Source organism: Hirundo rustica, chromosome 2, assembly GCF_015227805.2.
Source record: "Hirundo rustica isolate bHirRus1 chromosome 2, bHirRus1.pri.v3, whole genome shotgun sequence".
NCBI classification, from domain to species: domain Eukaryota; kingdom Metazoa; phylum Chordata; class Aves; order Passeriformes; family Hirundinidae; genus Hirundo; species Hirundo rustica.
In genome coordinates this window covers 57,806,304-57,830,238 of record NC_053451.1, presented here as the reverse complement: position 1 = coordinate 57,830,238, position 23,935 = coordinate 57,806,304, and the positions used below count along the sequence as shown (strand labels likewise).

General features: G+C 36.2%; 1 protein-coding gene across 2 annotated transcripts in view; it reads left to right on the top strand.

The window, feature by feature from the left end:
- NAA16 (N-alpha-acetyltransferase 16, NatA auxiliary subunit) overlaps positions 1-23,935 on the top strand; it is a 61,234-nt gene that overhangs the window by 10,403 nt on the left and 26,896 nt on the right. For both annotated transcript variants that reach the window (XR_009208743.1, XM_040091088.2), the window contains exons 2-9: positions 1,387-1,471; positions 3,686-3,790; positions 4,350-4,507; positions 5,587-5,721; positions 11,701-11,854; positions 13,361-13,480; positions 15,613-15,708; positions 19,293-19,399. Coding sequence is in view for 1 of the 2 variants with exons in the window: in XM_040091088.2 (XP_039947022.1) it covers positions 1,387-1,471; positions 3,686-3,790; positions 4,350-4,507; positions 5,587-5,721; positions 11,701-11,854; positions 13,361-13,480; positions 15,613-15,708; positions 19,293-19,399 (960 nt within the window). In the remaining variant the exon portion in view is untranslated. The remainder of the gene's footprint in view (positions 1-1,386; positions 1,472-3,685; positions 3,791-4,349; positions 4,508-5,586; positions 5,722-11,700; positions 11,855-13,360; positions 13,481-15,612; positions 15,709-19,292; positions 19,400-23,935) is intronic.

Sequence of the window (23,935 nt, the reverse complement as noted above, 5' to 3'; positions counted from 1 at the left end):
TGATGGGAACTCTCTGGCTATCCTGCCAGAAGTCAGTCAGGCAGATCAACCTGATCTAATATCTGGGTTAGCTCTCTTTTGTTTTGTGAGTTGATTTTGGTAATCTCCAAGGGTTCCTGCTGACCTAAATTATTCAGTGGTTTAATGTGCACTTAGTCATGGTTAACTGCAAGTGTCTCAAGTTTCAGGCAACAAGAACCAAAAAATGTCTTCGTTTAAGCCTTTCCTCACAGAATTGTTTTGCTACCTTAGCCAATTGTCCCAAAGTGGGCATAGGTATGTTTCTGTACTGCTTTTACCCTGTGAAGCAATGGGATGATGTGTTCTGGTTGCAAAGAAGTTACTGTCTCTACACTAATTTAACGCAGATTTTGCCTTTGTCCTGGAAGATTGATGGAGTGGGAATGATCTATGAGAGAAAGCACTGATAAAGCACTCAAGCACCTTACTGAAATGACATACCTTCTCCTGAGAATAGCTATCTAAATTACAGTAGGACAATATTCCTTATTAACTGAAAATGGTCCCAAGTTAAGCCTGGTTTGGTGGTTTTCCTACAGTTAAAAAGCTTAAGTGACCTCAGGTCACTTTCATGCTTACTGGCGCAAGCATGACTTTGACTGGTTTTAACAGATCTGTTTTAGTGGTCCACTGTAGTGATCAGTAGTTGATTTAAATTACTAAAACCTTAGTGATTTAGGTAACACCTTCCTAAAGAGGAAAAGGGAAACCACATTCACATTTTGTTTCTTCCATACATTCCCACAGTTGAACCACCAGTTGAACTGTTTGCCAGTTTACCTAGTAATTAGGTAAATTGTATTCTAAGTAGCCCTTAGCTGTACTGTTCCAGGTGCTTTTTTTTTTTAATACCCAGGTAAATTCTCCCACCCTGCTACCTCTGTATCAATTTCTGAGGTTATAAGTCTGTCCTACTTCATGGTTTCTCTCTTGTTTCCAAAAGTCTATATTGGCAACTAGGAAAGTCTCCTGTCTTGAGATGTCTTGTTCTGGAAAGTCAGTAGGCCAGGGAAATGGGATTTTGAAAGGAGTGTGTATTCTCTGATATTAATTCTCCTTAAAAGCACTGTTGAGTCAAGATTTCGAATTGTGCTTTTTATTTGAAAAATTTCTGAATTGCTGCTTCCCTTTCCTATTTCTGTTGAAAAGGAAATACTTTTTTATAACAGAGTAGACCATGAGAGTATTTGTTGCATGTTCTGAATGCTAAGAAGAGGCAGTTTAATATGAATAGGTATATTTGCCTAGAGTTTATTGGTGATCTGATCACCATACCTTGCTGGATGAGTGACTACATTTGTTATAGTATGTTAAAGTACTGTGGTTTTAAATGCATTTCAGTGATTGTACTTCACTCTTTTACAGAAATGTTACGAACAAAAACAGTACAAAAATGGACTCAAGTTCTGCAAGATGATCCTTTCTAACCCAAAATTTGCTGAACATGGAGGTAACTGCAGACTCAAGGGGGTTTTTTTGTCTCCTGTCAAGAGCTTAAATGTATTATTAGTCTATATCGTACTATTGTGAAAGAAAAGAGCTTGTTGTGGGGTGTGATTATGTTATGACTTAATAATTACTCTGGCTTTTTAGTCTTTGTGCATTCAGATCAGATTTCCACTCTGCCTCAGTCAATCCTGTGCAGAAGGTGAAAATATATGGTGGAAGCAACATTTCAGTGAAGCTTCCAACTTGCCTTTCTAGGTTTCTGGGTCAGAATCCTAGTGTGGGTTTTTCTTACATTCCTATTTAAAGCAAGCTCAGCCTTTTTTGAATATTATATGAGTGTCCTGCCAATAAATTAAAAATCTGGAGGGTATTTTGTCTAGTTCATAGTCTTAAATTTTCTGTACTGCATACTAAGTTGCTGCTTCAAGGCAGCAGAGTTAAATGTAATAATGTTGCTGTTAATACTTGAAGCTAAAAACAGAACTTAGTGATCCTGCTCTCATAAATATTGTAGGAAACAGGGCAGCAGAATATTGTTTCTATTTACATCTGTTAAATTCTATTTACATCCTCAATAGGATACTCTAGTCTTACTGTATTACTGGTTTCCTTTACATTATTCAGACTGTCTTTCCTTCTGATATAGTAAAATTCTTTTGGTTTTTTTTTTTTACTGTTGAAGCAACCTAACACTGAGTTTGCATGTACTGTGTCAGTAAAATTATTTTCCTATTTGATGTTGTCAAATCTTGTCGAAATGTTTGACTAATCATTTTCATGCTTCCGTACATGTCTGCTGTTTCTTTGTTGTCTTCATTACTTCCCTAGAGATAAAAGTAGGGGTTTTTTGTTGCTTCAAAGTTGGAGTGGTTTGTTCAGCTCTGACCTGATGCATTTATCTCTGCTAGCACTTCTGTTTTTATAACATCTCAGTATACAGATCTGTCTTGTCTTCTCTTGCTGCATCTTACACTTTTCCAGGACAGCTAGCTGCCTTGGCAATCCACATACTCCGTGGATTTAGCCATTAATGGCTTTGAAGCTTGGGAGTAAAGCCTGGAATGAACAGCTGAAGCAGAGCTAAGCCAGTGAAATGATCTAATGGAAAGGTGCACTTGTCACAGAAAAGGAGTTTCAAGAGTGAGAAGGTGGCAAAACAGATGGATTGGTGTAGCTGGGCAGGTACCTCCCTTGTGTGTGAAGGCAGGATTAGTTTGCTCCCATTCCCACAGTGGGGATATTCTTTCTCAGACATCTTAATGTTATTTGAAAGGTATCATTCTGGCTTTCTCTCTTCTTACAGTGTGGATGTAGGACAACTAAAAAACAACAACAACAAAAAAACAGCCCTGACTAATTTTGGGTCATGATTCACTTATATGTGTACTGGACAGAAAAAGTGTTAAATGGGTCTATCAATAAAACTTCAAACTGCTATTACAGCTGACCTTGAGATCACAGTCTGTTGCCATTAATACTGGGGAAGAGGTTTTAGTTGGAGGAGAACCAGAGCACTATGATGAAAAATGTGACTAATCTTCTGGCAAGGACCAAAACAAGTGGCCTCTTATTTAACAAAAAAACTGAAATATGAGTCTGGAACAGCTTTTAGGCATAGTGCATGCAACTTGCTTGTCTACTGTGTGCCTTGAAGAATGGGGGAAGAGGGAGAGCAGTAGTCATATCAATGTACTGTTTGAAATCTTGTGTCTCTCAGAATGTTGATTGTTACTGCGTTGAGATCTCTTACACTCTTAATATGGTAGCAGTAAATATGCTTCCCTTAACTAATGCTTTGTAAGAAGCCTGTAACAGGGGAACTGACTGTGACAGATTTATTTCTTGTGATGTGCCACAGCTTTTTTTCCTTTGGTCTTTGCATCTGGAACTTTAATACACATTGAGGAGCTCTCTAAATTTGCTTTAGCTTATTGTTAACTCCCTCAAAGACAGCTAAGTGTATTTTTTAATTAATAAAAGTTTGTGTTGTCTGTGTGTGTTACATCTGTATGATGCTCTACAAGTGGTATTTTTAAGTCCAGTTTCAAGAAAGGAATGCTTTCATGTAATAGTCTTCAGCTGTGCTAGGTTGCTATCCCGATCTAAATTTGTATTTTAATGGGGGACTTCGCTGTGTAACAACTTCAAAGGATATGTGCGCTGTGAAGCTGGCATATGGGAAGTCAGAAATACAAGTATCTGATACTTCTTACAGAGACACTTGCGATGAAAGGACTGACCTTGAACTGCTTAGGGAAGAAGGAGGAAGCATATGAATTTGTTCGTAAAGGACTTCGTAATGATGTGAAGAGTCACGTCTGTATCCTTTGTAGTACAAAACCCGATCATTTTGCTATGGCTGTGGATATCTACGATGCTGAGATTGTGACAAAGACCTCTGATGCACAAAATGCCAAGTTTCCCTTTGGTTGATGAATCAAGTGGAGCTCTGTGTTTTTTCCTTACTGTAAAATCTGGAGTCCAATTGAGGTTACAGATAGGCAAGAGAGGAAAAGTAGAAATCATGCACAAATTGAATTGTTAGAATAAAACACTTATATGAGCAAGAATTCCTACTGTAATTAATGGTAGCATGTTTTAAACAGTAAGTCTGTGACTAACTTTTACGGTCTGGAGTTTGGATAATTTAATTTGTATAACAATGCTCAGGGGTTCTGAATGTGACTTAAGCAGTAACATCTCATTGAAAAAATAATTGGAAGCATTTAATATTTTGCAGTGTGTTAGTAATGTCTGGCTGCAGTGATCTGTCTTCATTTGTAAGGGTACTGATCTTCAAGGAGGATGTCAAGTTGTTTGGCTTGTAACTGCAGAAACTTTGTGAAAACTGTAAATGTATGTTCCTTAACCTGCATTAGGTTGGCATGTCTATGGTCTTCTGCAGCGTTCAGATAAGAAATATGACGAAGCCATCAAGTGTTACCGGAATGCACTCAAACTAGATAAAGATAACCTACAAATCTTGAGAGATCTCTCTCTGTTGCAGATTCAGATGAGGGATTTAGAAGGGTATAGAGTAAGTATTCTCTTTGAATTCACACTTATTGCTGTTAGCCTTCTCTTGTTCTATTCCATTGTGAAGCCTTTTACTGGTAGTAATTCTGTTGCTACTCTTTTTCTGTTTCAAAAACATTTTAAGCTATTGTTTAGGAAAGCAGGAAAAGATACTGCAGTAAAGTTCTATATAAGGTTGAGAGTAGAACTAGAAATATTTGTTCTATGCAATTGGATTCACCAGTCACTTTGTAAAAAGAATACTTAACTCATTTTTTTACCAAGATAGTAAGAAAAAGGGACCATACTTAAGTTAGGAAGTAGAACTATTTACCTAGCAATTGTGAACTCAACAGACAGTGTTTTGGGTGCAAATGCTGAAGATTTTTTTGGTAAGAAACACACCAGCATGTTTCTTGTTGGTATGTGGGTAACTTGACCCCATGATGACTGATTCTGGAATCCCAGTGATGATTATTATTATTATAAATAAAACCTTAAAACTTGTTCAGAAACAGTGTGTAGTTTCAAAATGGCTGAACTGATTTGTGTGTTTCATGTGAATAGAGGACTAGAGTGTGGACTTGCCATTAGTTAGTCTCCATACTAAGAATGTTAACTACTGTGAATTTGCTAATGCGAAAGGATAATAGAGTTGCTGACCCCAGGATATCATTTGACTCGGGAAGAAGTTCTGAGAAGTGTTGCTATAGTGTGTGAGGACCTTGTGCCTGGGAGAGTGAATGCCACTCTTTCAGTGGCAGTGAGCTCCTGCTTTCTGGTGGAAAGGGTTTTCTGAGTTTTCAAAGTACTATCTTTGGAAATAATTTAGGCCTTTAGGAGGTGCTCTTGAAAATGACACCTGCTGTGTCTCCACAAATGGATTTTATGCTTTGTTCCATAACTTGTGTATTTAGAATGTAACCTCCAAATTTATCAAACAGCATTGTGCTGCTTTTCCCCAGGCTGTTAGAATTTCAAAGGTTGCCTAGGGCTTTTAAAAGTTCATTTAAAATGTTAGCTGTCTTGGTGTTAAATCATGACAAATGTGTGGTAACTCTGGTTAAAAATTCTTTTAAAATTGCTTTTCTTTTTCTGAAGGAGACAAGATACCAGCTGCTTCAACTGCGCCCCACACAACGCGCTTCCTGGATTGGATATGCTATTGCATACCACTTACTAAAAGATTATGATATGGCCTTAAAATTACTTGAAGAGTTTAGGAAAACCCAGCAGGTAAGATTCCCTGTTCTGGAAAGAGAACACTTTTTTGTATAAGCGATAGAATCTGAGGGATTAGTTCTTTAGAAATAGAAATCAATTATGAATTAGGAGTAAACTTGTTATTTGTGGAGCTTTCTGCTTGGAGCAGAAAGATTTCCAGGAGCTTAGCAGCAAACATAGATTATACAGGAATACTTTTCCCCCCTCTCAATAAATGGTTAGGGCTGAAGATGGGAGTAGTCTCATGTGGAGTAACTTAATGTTTGTAAGACTTGTAGCTAGAGAATACCTGTGATGATCCTGCCCCTTTACAGTAGGTTAAACTATAGAAAATACTTAATATTTTGGATGTGCTCATTTGCCCTTTCTACTGCTATAGTCTGGATGCCGTTACATCTCTACAAAGAATGAAATACTGTCAATGGTTTGTATGTATCTGCATATAGTAGACTTAAAATCATTGCTTGGTTTCAGAGTAACATGAATGTGTAGCTGAAAATTCTTTGATCAGAATTGGTGTTGCTGAGACCTGAGTAAATCAAATGGTACAATCCTAACATCACTAAATATCAAACCTTTTTTGAGAGAGACTTGTTCTGTTAGTGGTAATGCAGAACGATGAAGTCTAAATTAGCAGAACAGAGTGGATGTGTTGATTATTCTGTTATGTGGAAAGAAAAAGAAACATGTTTATAGATCCATTCAGCTGGAGGGGCATCTTGGAAGTACTGTGTAAAAATATTAAGATATTACCTGACCTGTAGATTGTGTGTTTTTTAAAACAAAAATCTCATATCCTTTCTGAGTTGTTCTGTCTGGGATTAAGTTAAGAAAGGAAATAAATGGCTAGGAGAGACCAGTGTTTGTCTTGATCATATACTGTGGTCAAAAAAAAGGATGTTGCATGTTTGGTGTATATATAGCTTGTTATTTCAAAAGACCTGTAGCTTCAGCTTTGAGTAAAAACTGAAAAGAATAAATTTCAATAAAAACTTAACAAAATTTTAATCAAACTTAACAAAAACGTTCTGTGCGTGTTTGACAACAAAAAAAGTCATCATTCTCAAATGAGTCAGCTGTGCCCAGTCTGAGTTTGGTGTCAAAATGACTGTTCGAGTTAGAAAGAAAGAATAGATAGTAGATGGAATAGCAAATGTTGCATAAGGAACTGAGGCTCTTCAAGGACTAAGAGAACTTGGTAGTGGCACTGGCCCCTTGGAGAGAATGGAAGTGATGCTGTTAGTGATGTTGTCTTTTCTACAAGGTTGTGTGTAAATATGGTTGGTTGGGGGCTGTCATGATACGTTGTTCAGTCTAGTGACTAAGCCAGGTTTTTAAATACTGTAGATGAATGCATTATATTGGTTAAGTCTGCTTTGCAAGTTACTGCCATCTCAGATCTCACCCTAAAACAAAGATGAGCGCAAGCACTGATGTCATTTTCTGATAAAACTGGAGATATTTGGGAAATTCCTGTAAATAGGAAGACTGCTTGAAGTTTTACAATGAGCTGGTTTAACTGTTGATTAGCATCATGTCAGTCAGAGGCAAGTGGTGGAAAAGCTGCTTAAGCATTGAAGGACAGAAATATGCTACAAATGTTGGATAACACAGTTGTATAGAAAATTAGTCCCATCAAGCCTGTCCTCTTTTTTTGAGATTGTTAGAAACAATTAAGTGGTATCTTTTCTTTTCTCCTCCAAAACACTAACAATGCATATAAGCACAGTAGTTCTGTTTCTCTTGAAATCATCTAGTACTTTGTTATGCCAGCTCCCTGATGAGTGCGGGCACAGGTGGAATCCCAAATACTGGAAGAGAGAATCAATGTGTTGGGTCCAGAACGGTCAGGAGAGCCCAGGCGAACTCACAGCTCAGTTTTGCCATGTGTTGGCTCTTCCACAGTAGTGCCCAAATGTACTGGTTTTGTGTGTGTGGATTCTTCAGTCCTGCAGTTAAAATAATCTAGTTCAGGACATTGCATGGATCTTTGAGGAGGTATGCATCTCACTTAATTTGCTTCCCAAATCTTCCCTCTTGGCCTGTAGTTCATATGCATTCAACTTGATAGATGAACTTTCTGTGGTGGACTTCAACAGAATATTGCATGGAACTGCAATAGAAGAGTGGTAGTTTAAAAGGAGGATTGAAAGGCTGGAGAGTATCCAGATGTCTTGTGAGCAGGACTCTTCCACAAACGTTGAAGAGTTTTGAGTTTTATGGCAGTCTGTATTAGGCCTGATACTGTTTACCATTCATGTTAATGAATAGGCAAAGAAATGTAACACATTACATAAAATACTGCTGTCATAGTCATTGATAAATAGTGGTAATGTAGGATGATGATATTTATTTACTTGAATTACTCAGGCAGCTCTGTCCTTTCAGATGTGAATGCAAACAGCCAAGACCAAGCAATAAAACTAAGAAAAAAATCAAGGAACTGTCATTTTAGTGATTGTAGATGAATATCTGAAGGTGCAGTATTACAAAATAATGCAGCTAATCTAGCTACAAGTCGTTGCCAAAATGAGCAATCTGAGTTTTTCCTGTGTGCTCACACCACTTCCTTATGCAGCACTGACTGACTTGTGGAGAGTTGGTTCAGGAAGCCTAAGTGCCAAACAGATAATCACTCTTTGGAAGGGTTGATTGGCTGAACTGAACAACTGTGAGGTGAGAGGGGAAGAAGAATAATTGAGGGAAGTGAGCTGCCTTTGTTGATCCAGGCTGCAGTTAGTCTGACTTAGTTTACTGTAAAACTGTCCCTCAGAGCAAGCTTGTAAGTGAAAAGTAAAATACACTCTTAGTTCTGACAAGCAGGGACTTTATCTATGAAGCACTCATTACTGAGAGATCGAGACCTACTGATGAGTCTGTTGTCAAAAAAAGTCAGAAAATGAAATGGCAAGATATGATGACTAGAGAGAAAGCTGGCTGTGAAGGGCAGAGAGTCTCTTTGTTTATCATAAACAGAAAAAAGCCTAGGTGATTTTAGTACAAACTAATGCTGGGATTGGGAAGAGTAATAGCTAGGAAGCTTTCTTAGCAGGGAAAATAAAAGGAGTAGTAGTGTCAGGAAGCTGATCAACAAATTAAAGTGATAAATTGCTTTTTATCATTGACAGTTTTATTCTAGTGGCCAAGTTATCACTGGAAGTGGTGAATCTTCTGTCTCTTAATGTATTAAGATCGATGTTGCCTGTCATCTGAAAGCTGTAAATTAGGCACATGGACAGTATTTCAGTCTAAAAGAGGTTATGAGGTTAAAGGTAGACATCACTGCAGAAAATGTAACAGCTTGTGCTGTCCCAGGTTAAGTAAAAATTATGTAAGAGCCAGTTCAGAATTTAAATTTTGGGAACCGAGGTGTAAAACAACTATGCAGTTTGTGTTACTGTTGTATGTCCCATTTTTCCTTTTTTCTTTTCCAGAACAATTTTTTTATACTTAATTTTTATTTTATTCCTAATTTTCACATCAGGCCCACAAATACAGATATGGACAGAAAACCTCTGGAGTTTTGGGGGTCTGCTCTTAGGTATGTTTGGCTGCATCTTGTCACATTCTTTCAGTGACAGTTGTTAGGGGACCTGCAGTTGAAAATTGGTCCTTCTTTGGTCCAGGAGGAGAGGAAGAAATTTATTCTGAAACAGCAGAACTGAGTTCAGGAGAACATTGGACATCTGTTCAATAATTGCAGCTCGTCTTGGGGAGGGAGGAGTAAGGATGTATTGAGCAGCAGTAACAGTGGTGTGGACATTCTCTTTATAGAATGTGTTGTTCTTTATAAAGCAATCTGATTATTCAGATTAACTACTGGGGTTGTTAACTGCTTGCCTTCTGATGAATAACAGATTTAAAGTATTAAATTGATGAGATTTCAAAATGTCTTTGAAGATGGACTTTTCTTAAAATTGCTTTTAAAAATAGCTTTTTAAATGGAGTGATAGTGAGTGCAGTATCTTTCTGGTGGATTTATTCTATGTGTAAGAATAATTTAATTTGAGTTTTGTTTTGTTTTGTTATCCTGCTGAGCCAAAACAGCAATGAGGAAGTCAATTGATATCTGTTTATATATTGTGTATATATTTTTATGGGGGTTTGGGTAATCTGTTTTGAAGGCATAAAACCAATTTATGATGTGCCAAAAAGCTGTGCTACTTCTGGAATTTGGCATTTAGATGCATGTAATGTGTTGGAGGAAAGGATATTTTTAGAAGGAGATGAAGAAGAACTAAGTTGGTGCTTCGTAGTTTTGTTTCATGGTATTGCAGTAAGGATAAACAGGAAGACATGCTTTAACCCCTGTTCCATGAGTCCATTCTGTGGAGCAGTTAAAAATGTTTTCCTGGTAACAATGGTTTTATTTGAGGGTAATATAGACTAAAAATTGAGCAAAGGTGAAAATGGAAGTGGAGCTGTAGATAAGAGAGCTACTTTGAGAAGTGGGTAGAATTTCATGCTGCCTGCTGACTTGTATGTATAGTTGGTGTATGCTCCATTAGTGATCATTTGCTATATTGTATTAGCTGCTAAAAAAAGTACTCGAATGATATTATTCACTGTCAGATACACACATCTTTACAGTATTTTATTTAGTTATACTCTCTTTCAGACCACTTATATGTAAAAGCAAATCCTTCTAAAAATTCCCAGCAATAATGTAGAAGTTGCCTCTCAAAATCTGAAGAGCATGTAATCAGAAATGTTAAATCCTGTCAAATCAGTTTGTGCTTAGGGAAGGGCTGGAAGCAGTGGTTTAGAACAGTATTCTTAATAAGAATGTTCTGTCTTTTTGTGGTGGTGGTTTTTGGTTTGTTTTTGGTTTTTGGGGGGAGGGTTGGTTTTTTTGTTTGGGGGGTTTTTGTGTATGTTTTTTTGTTTAATTAAATTATTTGTCTCTAAAGACCAAGGCGAAGCTCTTTTCAGGGAACAGAAGATAGTAGTAAACTGTTTAGTGACCGATGTGACTTTAAAGCATTGGTTGCTCAGGAAGAAACAAAATATGTAAATACGTAGTGTCACAGAAAAAAAGAATCATTAACATTTGTCAAACTCAACTGCTTCTCATCTTTTATTATGTAAAAAATCATGTTAGATTATAAGTCTCTCTCAATTTCTGTTGGAACACTACATTTCATATAGTTTTATTGATCTGCTGGGCATTTTCTGGAGACTGCATTTGCTCTCTAACATTCTTGCAACTGGAGTAGCATTTTGTGTATTAGTGAAGCGCATTTAGTATGAAAAGAATTACTATAACTCTGGCAAGACTTTTCATTGCCTAAATCCGCTTTAGAGAGTTATCTCTGAAAGGAGTAATTTTGAATGTCATGCTGCTTCCTTGGCTGTTGTAGCGCTGCAAGGTGGATGAGCTGCTAGTTGTACTGTAGCCTCTAGGAAGTCCTAGGTGTGCAACTGCAGGCACACCTAAAAATAATTATCTGTTGCTTGAAAAACTCCGTATGCATGTGTGCTCTATTTTTTAGGGGATTGAAGTTTAGTACTGAGAACACTTGGTTAGAGAGAAATAGTCTAAGTTTTCTATGAGAAAAATTCCAGTTGTCAAGCTATGGATGGGTCATTCTTCTTGGAAAGTGGTTCTTGATCTAGAACTCTGGTATACTGAAAATGATACTGTTAGACCTCAGCCATCTGCCGTAGAACTTTGTTTTGTAGTGCATAAGTGCTTCAGAAAGAAAATATAAGAAGATCTTTGCTTTCTCTCATATAATTCAGTTTTTAATTAACTTGCCACAGTGGTAGAAAGAAGAGAAATAAAGGACTTCTAAAATGTTAGGTACAAAGGATATCCTTAAATGAATCTGATTTGATTGTGGGTAATGGGAGTTTTACGTTTTTAATATTTAGATGCTGTATATAAACAGACCCGATCATGTTCTGTAGCTTAAAGCTTGTATTCTGTAATTCTGCATAAATTTGAGGTACAGGTAAATGTTAACTGATATATTGTTTTCTTCCCCCCAGGTTCCTCCTAATAAAATAGATTATGAATATAGTGAACTGATTTTATATCAGAATCAAGTGATGAGAGAGGCAGATCTTTTTCAGGAGTCTTTAGAACATATAGAGACATATGAAAAGCAAATATGTGATAAATTAATAGTAGAAGAAATCAAAGGTAAGTCATTATTATTCTTCCTTTAGGCAGTTTTGTTAGAAATTTTTGCTAGTGGCTTTCAGATACAATAAAGCAGTAAAAGGAAAAAAACCCCAGCATGCAAAGTCTTTTATTTATAACAGTTATTATGAGAAAAATGGTACCAACAGATTTACAGTTTTGTGCACAAGTAAATAACTTTCTACCAAAGTGAGTAGTGAATGCAGGTAGTCTGTCTTGGGTTGACACAGGAACAGAGGAAATCTCAGACTATATTGGTAGACTAGAGTAGCTTTCCATAAATCAGAACTATTATAACCCAATTTTAATCTTACGAAGAAGAATTTCATAAAGAATACTGTTTGAAGTACAAAAATAAATTTTTCTTCCTTTTTGACTGAAGTATCAAGTTTTTGTTATCTTTTCAAGCTTCCTAATGCACTTATTGAATACTGAAGTTGACTTTTTTTGGTTAAAAATAACTCCCAGTTGTTTTGTGGATTCAAAGTGCTAATACTAAATTCTGAATATATGTGAGTAATGGCACGTGTTCTTCATCTACTTCTTGCTTGCACAGTTGTGGTGGGCTGACACTGACCAGCGGGATAAGCCCCACACAGCTGCCCACTCACTTCACCCAGCCTTGCTTGTCAAATCGGGAGAGAATAGAAAGAACAAAAGCAAGGGAACTTGAGCTGTGCATTGAGATGAAGATAGCTTGAGTGATGGAAAGGGGAAGGAAGGAAAATCAAACCCAGATCCTCAACTGATGCAGTCTCTGTGCACTTCCCATAGACTGATGCTCAGCTAGTCTCCAGGCAATGGCTACCTGCCCCAACACTCTTCAATTTTTGTTGCTTAGTATGAAACTAAATGGCATAAAATATCTCTTTGGCCCGTTGGATCAGCTGTTCAGGTTGTGTCCACTCCTGCCTTATTGTCCACCCTGGACTCCTTGCTGGGTGGCAGAGTGGGAGTAAAAAGACAAAGCCTTAATGGTCTCCACTTGGCAGTGGTGGAAGTGTTAGTGTGTTTATGAACGTTTAGTCACAGATCCCAAAACACAGCCCAGCGTGAGCTGCTGTGAAGAAAATGAATTCCCTGCAAGCTAGACCTGGTTAGAACCATTTACTCAGTAGCAAACCAGTGTGGTTTAACTGGCTAAAAGCGGTTAGTCGGTGTGAAAAATGGGCTTAAGTAAACAGCTTGATAAAAACTGATCCAGTTGTGTGATGAAGTCCTGGAAGGAGGAGTTGCTTGTTTATTTGATATTCTCAACAGCTATTTCAAATACTCAGATACAGACATTCAGGTAGTCTTTGTTTTCACAGGTGATGAGTGTTCTAAGCTCTGTATGTGGTAGCTTTGAGTAGCTTTTGTAACATACAGCTAATGCCTTTGGGAAAACAAGGCCTCTTTTTAAGAATCTCTGTATGCTTAAGAACAATTTTATATAGGTAGTATTGTAAACTTTACTCACAAGCGTTTTCTGATGTAATTCATAGTTCTGTACTGTGTTTTTTCTAGGAGAGATGTTACTCAAGTTAGGAAGACTGAAAGAAGCTGGTGAAGTGTACAAAGAGTTAATTGAGCGTAATGCAGAGAACTGGTATTATTATGAAGGCTTGGAAAAGGCCCTACAGCCCAGTAAGTTAAGATATGCAGATACAGTGAAAATATGTGTGATGCAGGATACACTTAGAATTCCTCTTTGATATGGTATTGCTTTAGATTAGAAAGTTCTACTTGGCAGAAAATTATGTACCTTCTCGTCTTGAATATTATGTAGTATATTCTTTCATTTTTAAAATGTTCACTGAAAAACTTGTATGCATGAAAATAGCAAGTATTTATCTTCTTGGAATTAAGGGTGGCATTTGCTGAGTTGCTTATACAAAGAACATTCCCTTGCCACATGTGAACTTGGAAACCAAATGGCAATTAATTCCTATCTAATTCCAGTTGATTGTCAGACTGCAATTGTATGCCACAACATAAAATTGTAATTTTGAAACTTGTTTAGGTGGTACCTCTTTCTAGGGGCGTGTAGGAAATAAATACCTATTTAAGATGGCCATTTAAGATGCACCATCTGAAAAAAATGCCTTTTTTCCCCTTGTTTTTTAAGTTGGCACTTCAGAAGTTAAAGCTGACACATGTGTTAAAACCTTTGTTACTCCAGTGCCAGCTCACATTTTTGCTATTGTGTTTTTCCAGAAAAAATAGCTCATTTTTCAAAACTATAATATTACAACTATTTATGTTAAGTGTTTTGCAGTGATAACTTTCCAGAATGTCTGCATTTACACAGGAATGGTTTCTTTGTATTTAGTTTTTCACTAATTAGTGAAAGGTTATTGGAGTTATTCTGATGACATCATAAATCATAAGCTCATAATTATATTATTTGTAGGTGTTATAGCTGCTTTATATTTCTCAACCAGCTTTCTTGGAAATTTTACCATTAGGTCTCACGAGGTGTGAAAATACAGCTAGTGATTGGGTAATGAAAATTATTTAGTTTGTTGTATATATTTGGAGTGTAGTGTTTCCCTTGGAGTGGTTTTCCTGGTGTATTCATAGAGTTGAATCTCATGGTTATTGTCTCAGAAATTAAAACACCCAGGAACTCAGTTATTCTCTCTGATACAAAAAATATGTTGATGAAAGCATGTAGTTTTTAACAAAGAACCAGTCCAATAGTTTTTGACTGTATAAAAATCCTATGTAGACTAAAACTGTACTAATTCTATAAAACTAATAATGCTACTTTATTTTTTAGGTGGTCTTAGGACTATTTCCTCCCCCATGGTAAGTTCTGGAGCTCCAACTTGTGACTTCAGTTAGGGATTTGATATGCTTTAGTTCCAGTCCAAACAATATTTTAGCATTACTTTTATAACTCTATATCTCTTGAAGACACTGGGTAATAGATTCCCCCCCCTTCCCCAACATCTGAGCTCAGTGACAAGATAAACTGTTTTTCTTATTAAAGGAAGACAAATATATTTTATATATATATAGTAGCCTTGATCTGTACATTCAGTTTTAAATTGTTTAATGAATTTAATATTTAATCAAAATTGATTTTATTTATATTAAAAAATGGCATTTTAAAGCAAAATATTAGTGTTGTTTAAGTTCTAACCACATTGGAGCTCCAAAGCATATTATGGGGGAAAGGGGAGGAGTGGGCAGAAAATCTTCAAGTAGCTTTATTTTTCTTAAACATTGAGGTATAAAGAGTTCTGGTGCTCAGTACTTACACTGGCAGTATTGTTACCCTGGTTTTGCTGTCACCAGAAGACCTATAATTAGAGGTGTGATTGTATAGTGTGCTATTTTGTATGCCTATGGTTTAGAAATGTAGCATGTTTCCCTGAGTGCTTTAAGTGTGTCTGAAATGGATGCCTTGTGCAAAAAGGGTTGATTGAAGCTATGGATGTAATGGGTGGATGAGTCTGAACAACATGTAACTGAAAGAAACCAAACTCCAGCTCTGTGTGATTGAATGTGCAAGGTAATGGTCCTGTTTACAGTTTATCCTTAGAGTGATTAATGCTGATAGTTGTGTTTTGTATATAGAGTGTGTTCTCAGTACAGTTTTTGTTTATGATTAACTGGAAAAAAAGCAACCTGAACTTTTAAAATTGTTCCAAATCTACATAAGGAGTCTAGCTCAATTAAATCTCAGCACTCCAATCCTCAACATTGAAAGACATTTAAAAGAATAGGTTTTTATGTCTGTTACTTATATCTATTGTATTTGCTGATAATAGGCACTTTAGAAGAGAGGCTTCAGATTTATGAAGAAGTTAGTAAAAGGCATCCCAGAGCAGTTTCACCTAGAAGATTACCATTAAACTTTGTTTCAGGTAACAAGTTGCATATCTGTTCTATAATAGTTTTTTCTTTTCCTGTTTTTTTCTGAAGTTTTCATCAGGCTGTTTAATGTGTATTTAATACCTACTTGAACATGTAGACAAATCAAATGTATGCATTTCTCTTAGATTGGACAAAATTCTTTTACGTTTTAGGAGTTGATAGAAAAGGCTTCATGCACTCAAATATGATAGGAGCTATGTAATATTTGTGTTGATAAAACTACAGTGCAGAATAGTATGTAGATTGTAGAAATTCCTGTACATAACTTTTCTGCTTTAGGCAAGTTAAGGATCATGAGTTAAAATGTAGGGTATAGTACACTTTAATTCAAAGTGTGAGCGTACATGTATACATACCCCCTCCTCTATCTTTAATATGCATACTTTTGCTGTAAAAATATGCCTACTTTCTTGTAGAGCCATTAGAACTTAATTTGACAACAAAAACTACCTTTGTGCTGCTAATTTTACAAGAATAGGAGCAAATATCTACAGCATTATGTAACCAAATTATTTAATTTTACAGCTGAGTTCTTTGTGACTTTGCCCTTTCAAAATTTATATTGAAATACAGTGCACAAATACCCTCAGTTTTGTAAGAAAAATGTGCATATACTTGTTAAAATAGAAAGCTCTGCTCTTTCAAATAGAAGGAAGGAGACTAAATGAAATTGTAAATACCATAAAAATATATAATTAGTGTGTAGCTGTCTAGCTGCTGAAACTCCAGTAGAAAGCTTTTGTAAAGTACATAAGCTAGATATCAAGTGTCAAGAAATTTGACATCAGCTGCAAATTCCCAACATACCTCCTCATGCTTTTAAATTACAAGGTTAATTTTTGGTTTAGCTCATTTGCTGAGCACCACAACCACCAACACTTTTTGGTGTTAAAATGTTCCAGAGCACATCTAGTCCACTCCCTTGTTATTGCACATGTCTGAATGTGCATACATATTTCCTGCATAAAATCAAAAGATTTTAACTGCTTCATAAGAAGTTGCCACTTGTGCCTTTTATCATCCTATATACTTCAGTTTCTTTGAAGATACAGGGGCAAATTTTAAGGCTTTTCAGCTAGACTTGAAAAGCTGGGTGATGAGTAGTTGGGGTTTTTTTTAATATAATAAGATTGTTATGGTAACACAGCAAACAAGGAAATAACTTGCAAAATGCTTTCCTTTATCTTTATTAGTAGTGTGTTTTGCTGCTGACTTCATTTCGCTGTGTGTTTTGCTCTAGATTGCTTTTTATCTGACAGTGTAGTTTCACAGCTTCTGTTCATTTACGCGGAGATATTTATAGTAACAAGAATTAATTGCTTATGCAAGTAACAATAGGATAGAAGAAAGCAAAATTCATTATTAGATTGGTTAAGAAAAATATCTTGTCTACTTTCTGTAACATTTTGTAGCAAATAAGAATTTTTCAAAATTAAGACTTGTTTCTGCTAACTTACTTATTAATCCTGTCAGGCATGAGCGTGTAAGATTGTTTTTGATCCCGTAGAGGTTAATCTATTTACTAAATTATTTTCTGTGTTTATAAGTATAGGAGACAAGAATTTCTTTTGGCTGAAATTTGATAGCAAGAATGTGAAGGTCTAGAAAGGAACATCTTTGCAGAAAAATATTTGCAGATTTCAAGAGGATAGAATTTCTGATTAAATGCAATTACTGTTCCACTGTGGTCACTGACCAGTTACAGCTGTCACCATTTGATTCAGAATTAAATTACTCTTAAAAATTCAAACACTCTAAAATCCAGGCTTATGTTAAAAGGACAAGTTCTTGTCCAGACCTTGCCATGCATTGCATCCTAGCCTTGTATTTGATACAAATCAGCTTCTTGACTGAGCTGGAAACCACCTTTATGGAGGAAGGCTGTTAGCATCAATTTCACTGATCAAGTGTGTGTGCATGAAGTTTCAGATTTGTGTATGCTCCTGGCTAAATTGTAACTTGGCTCCTTGACATAGGTGGGTGCCCTGCTGGGAACCTGGTTGTTTTGTTTTTGTTTTTTTTTTTAGACTTTGTTTTAAAACTGTTCTGCTTTCTATAAGTAAATAGGTATTTAATGGAAACTTAAATCTTGTGCTTCTAAATTCTAAATTATGGTTCTTCCAGCAAGATAACAATTAGAAGAGTTCAACAGGAGAAACTGAGATGGATTTTTTCTTTATATAGGACAGCTTCTGTAGTGTGAGACAACGCATTTAAATGAATCTATCTGTAATAAAGCATGTGCTTACAGTCCAGTTATGGATCCCCATCCACAGATATTAAGAGTTTCTATATACACCAGTTTGGCTTAGTACAGAAAGGTGAGAACATGAGTTACTTTCATTAGCCTCAGAGTTTATTAGCAACACTGCTGGTAACCGTAAGTGTAGCCTAATTGAGAAGTGATAGAAGTGAATGAAAATGTTGTATACAGAGCAGTAGTGTCTGCATTTTCTGAATATCTGAAAACAATCTGTTAAACTTAACTTCAATAAGAACGCATTAAAAATTTGATTATTTCAACAGTTTTGTCAGTTTTATGAGTGAATCTTGGTATTTTGAGAAGTGTGCTACTTCCTTGTTGAGAAAGTTAGAGAAGTCCACAAGAGAGGAGGCACTGAAGTGGGGATAAAGTTTATCCCCATGCAAAGCAAACAAAGTCAATAAAAATAATGGAATAAACCCCAACCAAACAACAACCACCCCTCCAGCCTACCCCCCTACCCCCAGCTGAATCACAGTCACTTTCATCACAGGAAAAAAAAAAACATGAAAATCAGCTATTTTCCTGGCTGGATGTCTTCTCTTTGAAGTACTTTTTTTTTTTTCTTTTTTTTCCCTCTCTCTCTCTCTGTTTTTTTTTTTTTTTTTTTTTAAACAGTATTTCTCAGAAAGGTAGCACTTACTGCAAGTATTGTAATTTTTAACTGAAAACATAATTAGATTTTTAGCTTTCTGCAGTATATCTTGATACAGGTGATTCTGATATGGAGCTTATGTTTCTGAAACACTAAGTCTTGTTTCTAATTCCAGAAACGATCATATCACAAGTCATGTCCTACTAATAAAAATAGGACTAGAAGAGAGGCAGAGGGTTCATTTAATCCATCCTTTTTCCTCAAACCAGGATACTTTATTATCTGCACTACTCCTAACACATTTGTCTAACTGACTCATAAACACCTCCAATGATGGAGCTTTTGCAAGATCTCTCTATTGTTATTCTTAATATGATAGGGTGTTTTAAATGTTAATTTAAACAGCTTTTGTTATATCCTCTGTAGTCAGCACTTAATATTTTCTCTTTTTAATAGACTATAGGTTTGACAACTGTTGCTATGTCTGCTAGCAGACTCTTAAACACTAGCAGCTTAAGCATTTTACTCTGATATTTTAATTTTTCTTTTTAAATCTGGAGCATATTTGTGTCTTATTAAATAACAGGAAAGATTAAATTAAATTAAACTGCAGTTTCTCAGTTCTTTTCTTATCCAGAGTTACACAGCAGTTAGAGCCTATATTTATATATCGTGTGCAGTCACTGACATATAACCAAACACGCTTTTGTTCCTAGGTGAAAAATTTAGAGAACTAACGGATAAGTTCCTGAGGGTTAACTTCAGTAAAGGCTGCCCACCCTTGTTTACCACTTTGAAATCTTTATATTACAATCCAGAAAAGGTAAAATTTAGTATTTATTTGGTTTTTATTAAGTCTTCTGTATTGAATTTCTAATAGACTAAGAGTTTTTATGTAGCTTTTTCAGTAACCTACCAGTTAGAGTTGTTGAACATTCTTTTCCCTAATGTACTATTTTGTCATATGTGAATGATCACTTGATGTCAAAGTGCTTGAAGTCAGATTGGTGCAGAGTGCGCTGAGGTTCTTGAAAAATCAAAAATTATCATCAACTTTGTGGCAAGTGTTACAAGATTCTTTCAACTTATGGTTTATGATGTCACCAGAAGTAATGCTTTTAAAATAACAGGTGGCTGTTGTTCTGTGTACATTTCTGAATTGCATGAATACATTAGTATTTACCACAAAGGCATGTTTCCTGTTTCAGTCTTTGGCTGAAATTTTGGTGTCTAATTTTTGTACTTCTAAATTCAGTTTTGTTGTAATTGTGTCACATAAGAACTATTGTTTTAAATGTAGTTCTTCCTTCCAAACTTGACAGTAAGGTTTACCAAAAATAAATTTTTGAACTAAAGCGTGTTACTAAAGTGTGTAGAAAAGAGAATCATTAAGATCAGTCTCTTCAGATATTATCTTTGTGACAAACACTTACGGGTATTCTAATCCATTCATGACTTGGTTAAAAGAGGGGTTTGTGTCTGGAAAAATCCTAAATACATGATGCAGCTTTTCAAACAGAAGTGAATGCTCCTGTATTTGGACTAAAATTATTCTTTCAGAGAGTTTCTTTGCTAGTGTCCTAACATGTCCTTACATAGCCTCTGTAATCTCTACTTTTTCTATGGTTGACATATTTTTATTAAATTCTGGTATCGTGTTGTTGAGATGTAATCTCAACTGGCAACTTAAGTACCACAGAGCTGCTTCCTCACTCGACCTCTGCCTGATGGGGAGTAGAATCAGAAACAGATAAACCTTGTGGATTGAGATAAGAACTTTAAGGGACTTTGATTCAACTTTAATGTTTAATCAAAATAGGCTATAATACTAATAATTGTAACAAAAAGGGAAGAATAAAATTCAAGGTAAACAAGTGATGCAGAGAGCAATCGCTCTCCATTCACTGACCAGTGCCCTGCCCATCCCTGAGCAGTGATTGACAGCTCACAGCAAACTCCCCCCATTTATATACTGTATATATATTCCATACATTGTATGGTATGGAATATCCTTTTGGATACTTCAGGTCATCTGTCCTGGCCATTCTTCTTCTTGGCTTCTTGTGCCCCTGCTGCCTCACTGAGCATGGGAACCTGAACAGTCCTCTCCTCAGTGTAAGCACACCTTAGCAACAACTGGAACATGAGTGTGTTACCAGATTTATACTCATGCTAGGTTCCAAACACAGCACTGTATTGGCTATTAAGAAGCAAGTTAGCCCTGTCCCAGCTGAAAACAGGACACTTGTATATTGCAGGCTTTTCTACAGTGCCTACTTAGTGCTAATGCACACTTACCAATGTAAACAAAATAGAATTAAATTTTTTTACATTGTGATACACGTGGTATCTAGATACAAGTGCAGTCAATGTTAGGGAAGTTTTACCTCTTCTCTTTGAAGTGTGCAGAATCTGGATGTTAAAAAATAACCTATAAACTCATTTAGCATCCGAAAAGATTTTTAGCACTTAATTTTTGACATGATGGGTAAAAAAAACCATGTTTTGGGGCAGACTTACACAGAAAGGTGTCTTCCTGGTAGTCATCATCATTATATCAAATCAGCGCTGCTCAAAACTGCCAACTTAATCCTAAAAAGTAGTTATAATCAAGAGCTTCACCTTTTCCAAACATGATTGGGATTTGTTTGTGTTGCTGACTTCTGCAACAGCATCTTTGTCATATTTCAGATAATTTCCTTACCAAGACAGGCTTTTACATTTCACTTGGTCGGGTTTACCTGTAGCTATAGTGTGACAGAAGGATCTTTGAAACTAAAAAAACTTTAATTTTAGTCCCTGACAGTTAATTTTAGAATTACTAAAATTTAAGGGTTGAGGGCAGAAAATTGTGATAAACTAATGTGTGCTACATCTTTAAGGAAGGAGGATTGTAGGTCAGTATTGTGTTATGCCTCCTTGAAAATACCTAGCAAAATTCTGATTTCTCTGCCAGTTGGGAAAGTTCCCCTTGAGTTTCTTTGGAAACAAGTGCAGTTTGGTGTGGTCAGCTGCAGTTGGATTTTGAAGTGGCATAGATATGAAGACTTGATGAAAGAGTTGGTATTTAAGCCTAGGAAGTTCCTTCTTTCTAGAGTTCCAGGTGGGTCTGTGATCTTTCATGAACAGCAAGGAGAAAAGGCTGGTTGTATAGAAGGTAAACATTTTTTCCAGTGTGTTCAGGAAAATGTTTATTATCTAATTGCTGTAAGTTTGTACTCAGCCTTTTGACTGTGCTAGGTATCTATTACATGAGCATTTCATATTTATGAAACTAACATTGAGGAAGCTTCCCCAGCTCCTTCTGGAAAGAATGAATGCCCCACCAAAAATAAAACTGACATTGCTGCAGTGCCAACTGTGTGCATGGGATGTTATTTTTTCTGCTACTGAATTAGAATTTATTTATATACTTGTGCAAATAGTGGTGTGGTGAAGGGTGTGGGTTACAACTTGCTCTTCATCACTTCATAAAAGAATAAGCTTTACCAGTTAAGTAGGAAAGGTGGTTTTCATCTTCCTTCACAGTGTAAGTAGAGCCGTTTAAGATCCTTTGGGTGAAGTCGCAGAAGGATGCCGTAAGTGGGAAATGTAAAGCTGTTTGTTTCATAAAAAAATAATCTTCAGGTTATTGCCGGAAAAAACTTCCTTTCAGCAACCAAAGACACAAGAATCTGAAATGTATTTAATGAAGAAAGACTACCAAAAAGCAATTAAGCTCTATGTATACTCGAAGACTCATTTTGATGTAAATAAATCCTTAATAAATAAGTCTCTAATGAGTTAAAATATGATTCATATTGCATTATGCAATCTATGTCTTTCCTGCAATTCTGGAGCAGAAAAATTTGGGTATTGGCCTTGTGTTCAATTTGTGATGTGCAGAGGTTTATATTTGACTACACAATTGGGTTGAAAAGGAAGCTGTTCAAGATTTGGTAACTGAAACTTGGAGGCTTGAGAAGGTGGCAGAGATGGTATGGTGAAACCTGGGACAAGCGGTGCTGGATTTCATCACTCCCAGCAATACTGTTGCTACTTAGGAGGAAATTGCTAACCCACTGCTAATTATGTTAAAGCAGACTTTAAAAGAACTATAGAACCTGATGGGTAGAAAGTGTTAAGCTGGCTTTGCTGTAAATTTACTGTGCATGCTATTGCAGCAAGACAGTTTAAGACTTTGTGGTCCATCACTGCTTGTCAGTCATCTGACTTAAGTTTTTCTCCATAGCTTTAGATGAGAGTTATATAAGTCATGGTTTAATCCTTCAAAGCTCTTCAGATGAGATTGTGATTTCATGTTTTGTGCTGTTATGCTACTGCAATAAATTACCACGAGAACTGCTTTCCTTTCTAATTGTTTCTTCTCTGTCAAGCCACCTAGACTGGAGGAGACATAATTAGTTTAGGCCAAAGGGTGGAGAAGCCACCATAAGAAAAGGAGTTAACAACTGTCTTTTGCTTAAAAGCTGTACTGTCATTTTAACTTGATCAATGTATTGTGCAGTGGATAGAACTTTTGATTATAAAAATGCTGCATACTTAAAAAAATTATACCGGCTGTTCAGTATCCTGAGTGCAGTTCTATACCATGCTGTAGAATAAAATTACTCTAGTTTTGGAATAAAGAGAGGTGCAGGATGAACAGTTGGACAAAGGCCATTTGAGTCAGTCTGCTTACTTTTTTTATACTATTGGCAATTGATTCTGTGCAGGTTATGTGTATGAGTAAGGAGTTAGGATGTAAAGAGTTCAAGTTATTTCTCAAGTGATAATTGTTACTTTGCTCCCTGTTGGCAGATACCAAAGGCATTCACTAATCACTTCCTAACTTGCTACACTGGTACACAGCCAGATTCTATGTCTTTCCAACTGAAGACAAAGGTCAGTTGGAGAGTGATAGAGACTGCCGGATTCAGTCTTACACTATTTTCCAGTGTCTCATTCAAAGGAAGTTTATATCATATAGGCTGTGTTCCATGGTACATCATTGCTGATAGTCAGTCACAGATCACTTATATACAAAATATTAGAGAAATCATTTTGTGGAACACTGTCTTGTTGGCTTTGTGTTTAAAAAAAAATACTTGAAGTGTAGCGTTCATCACTACCAGTTGGTTTCAGATGATTCTTAAAGTAACCACTGTATGTTGCAAAGAAATTAGCTTTTCTTCTATTCATTATATGGCAGCCTGAGGCTTTTTAAATGTGAAAACCTGTGGTCATAATAAGTAGTGTGAGTCTTGTTATATAAAGGCAAAGTTCACGAATTGAAAAAGCACTGCACTACCTCACCCATGAAGTTTGGAGGAAGGAAATGGCTGATCTGAACAAGAGCTGAGAGCTTCTCTACAGGTTA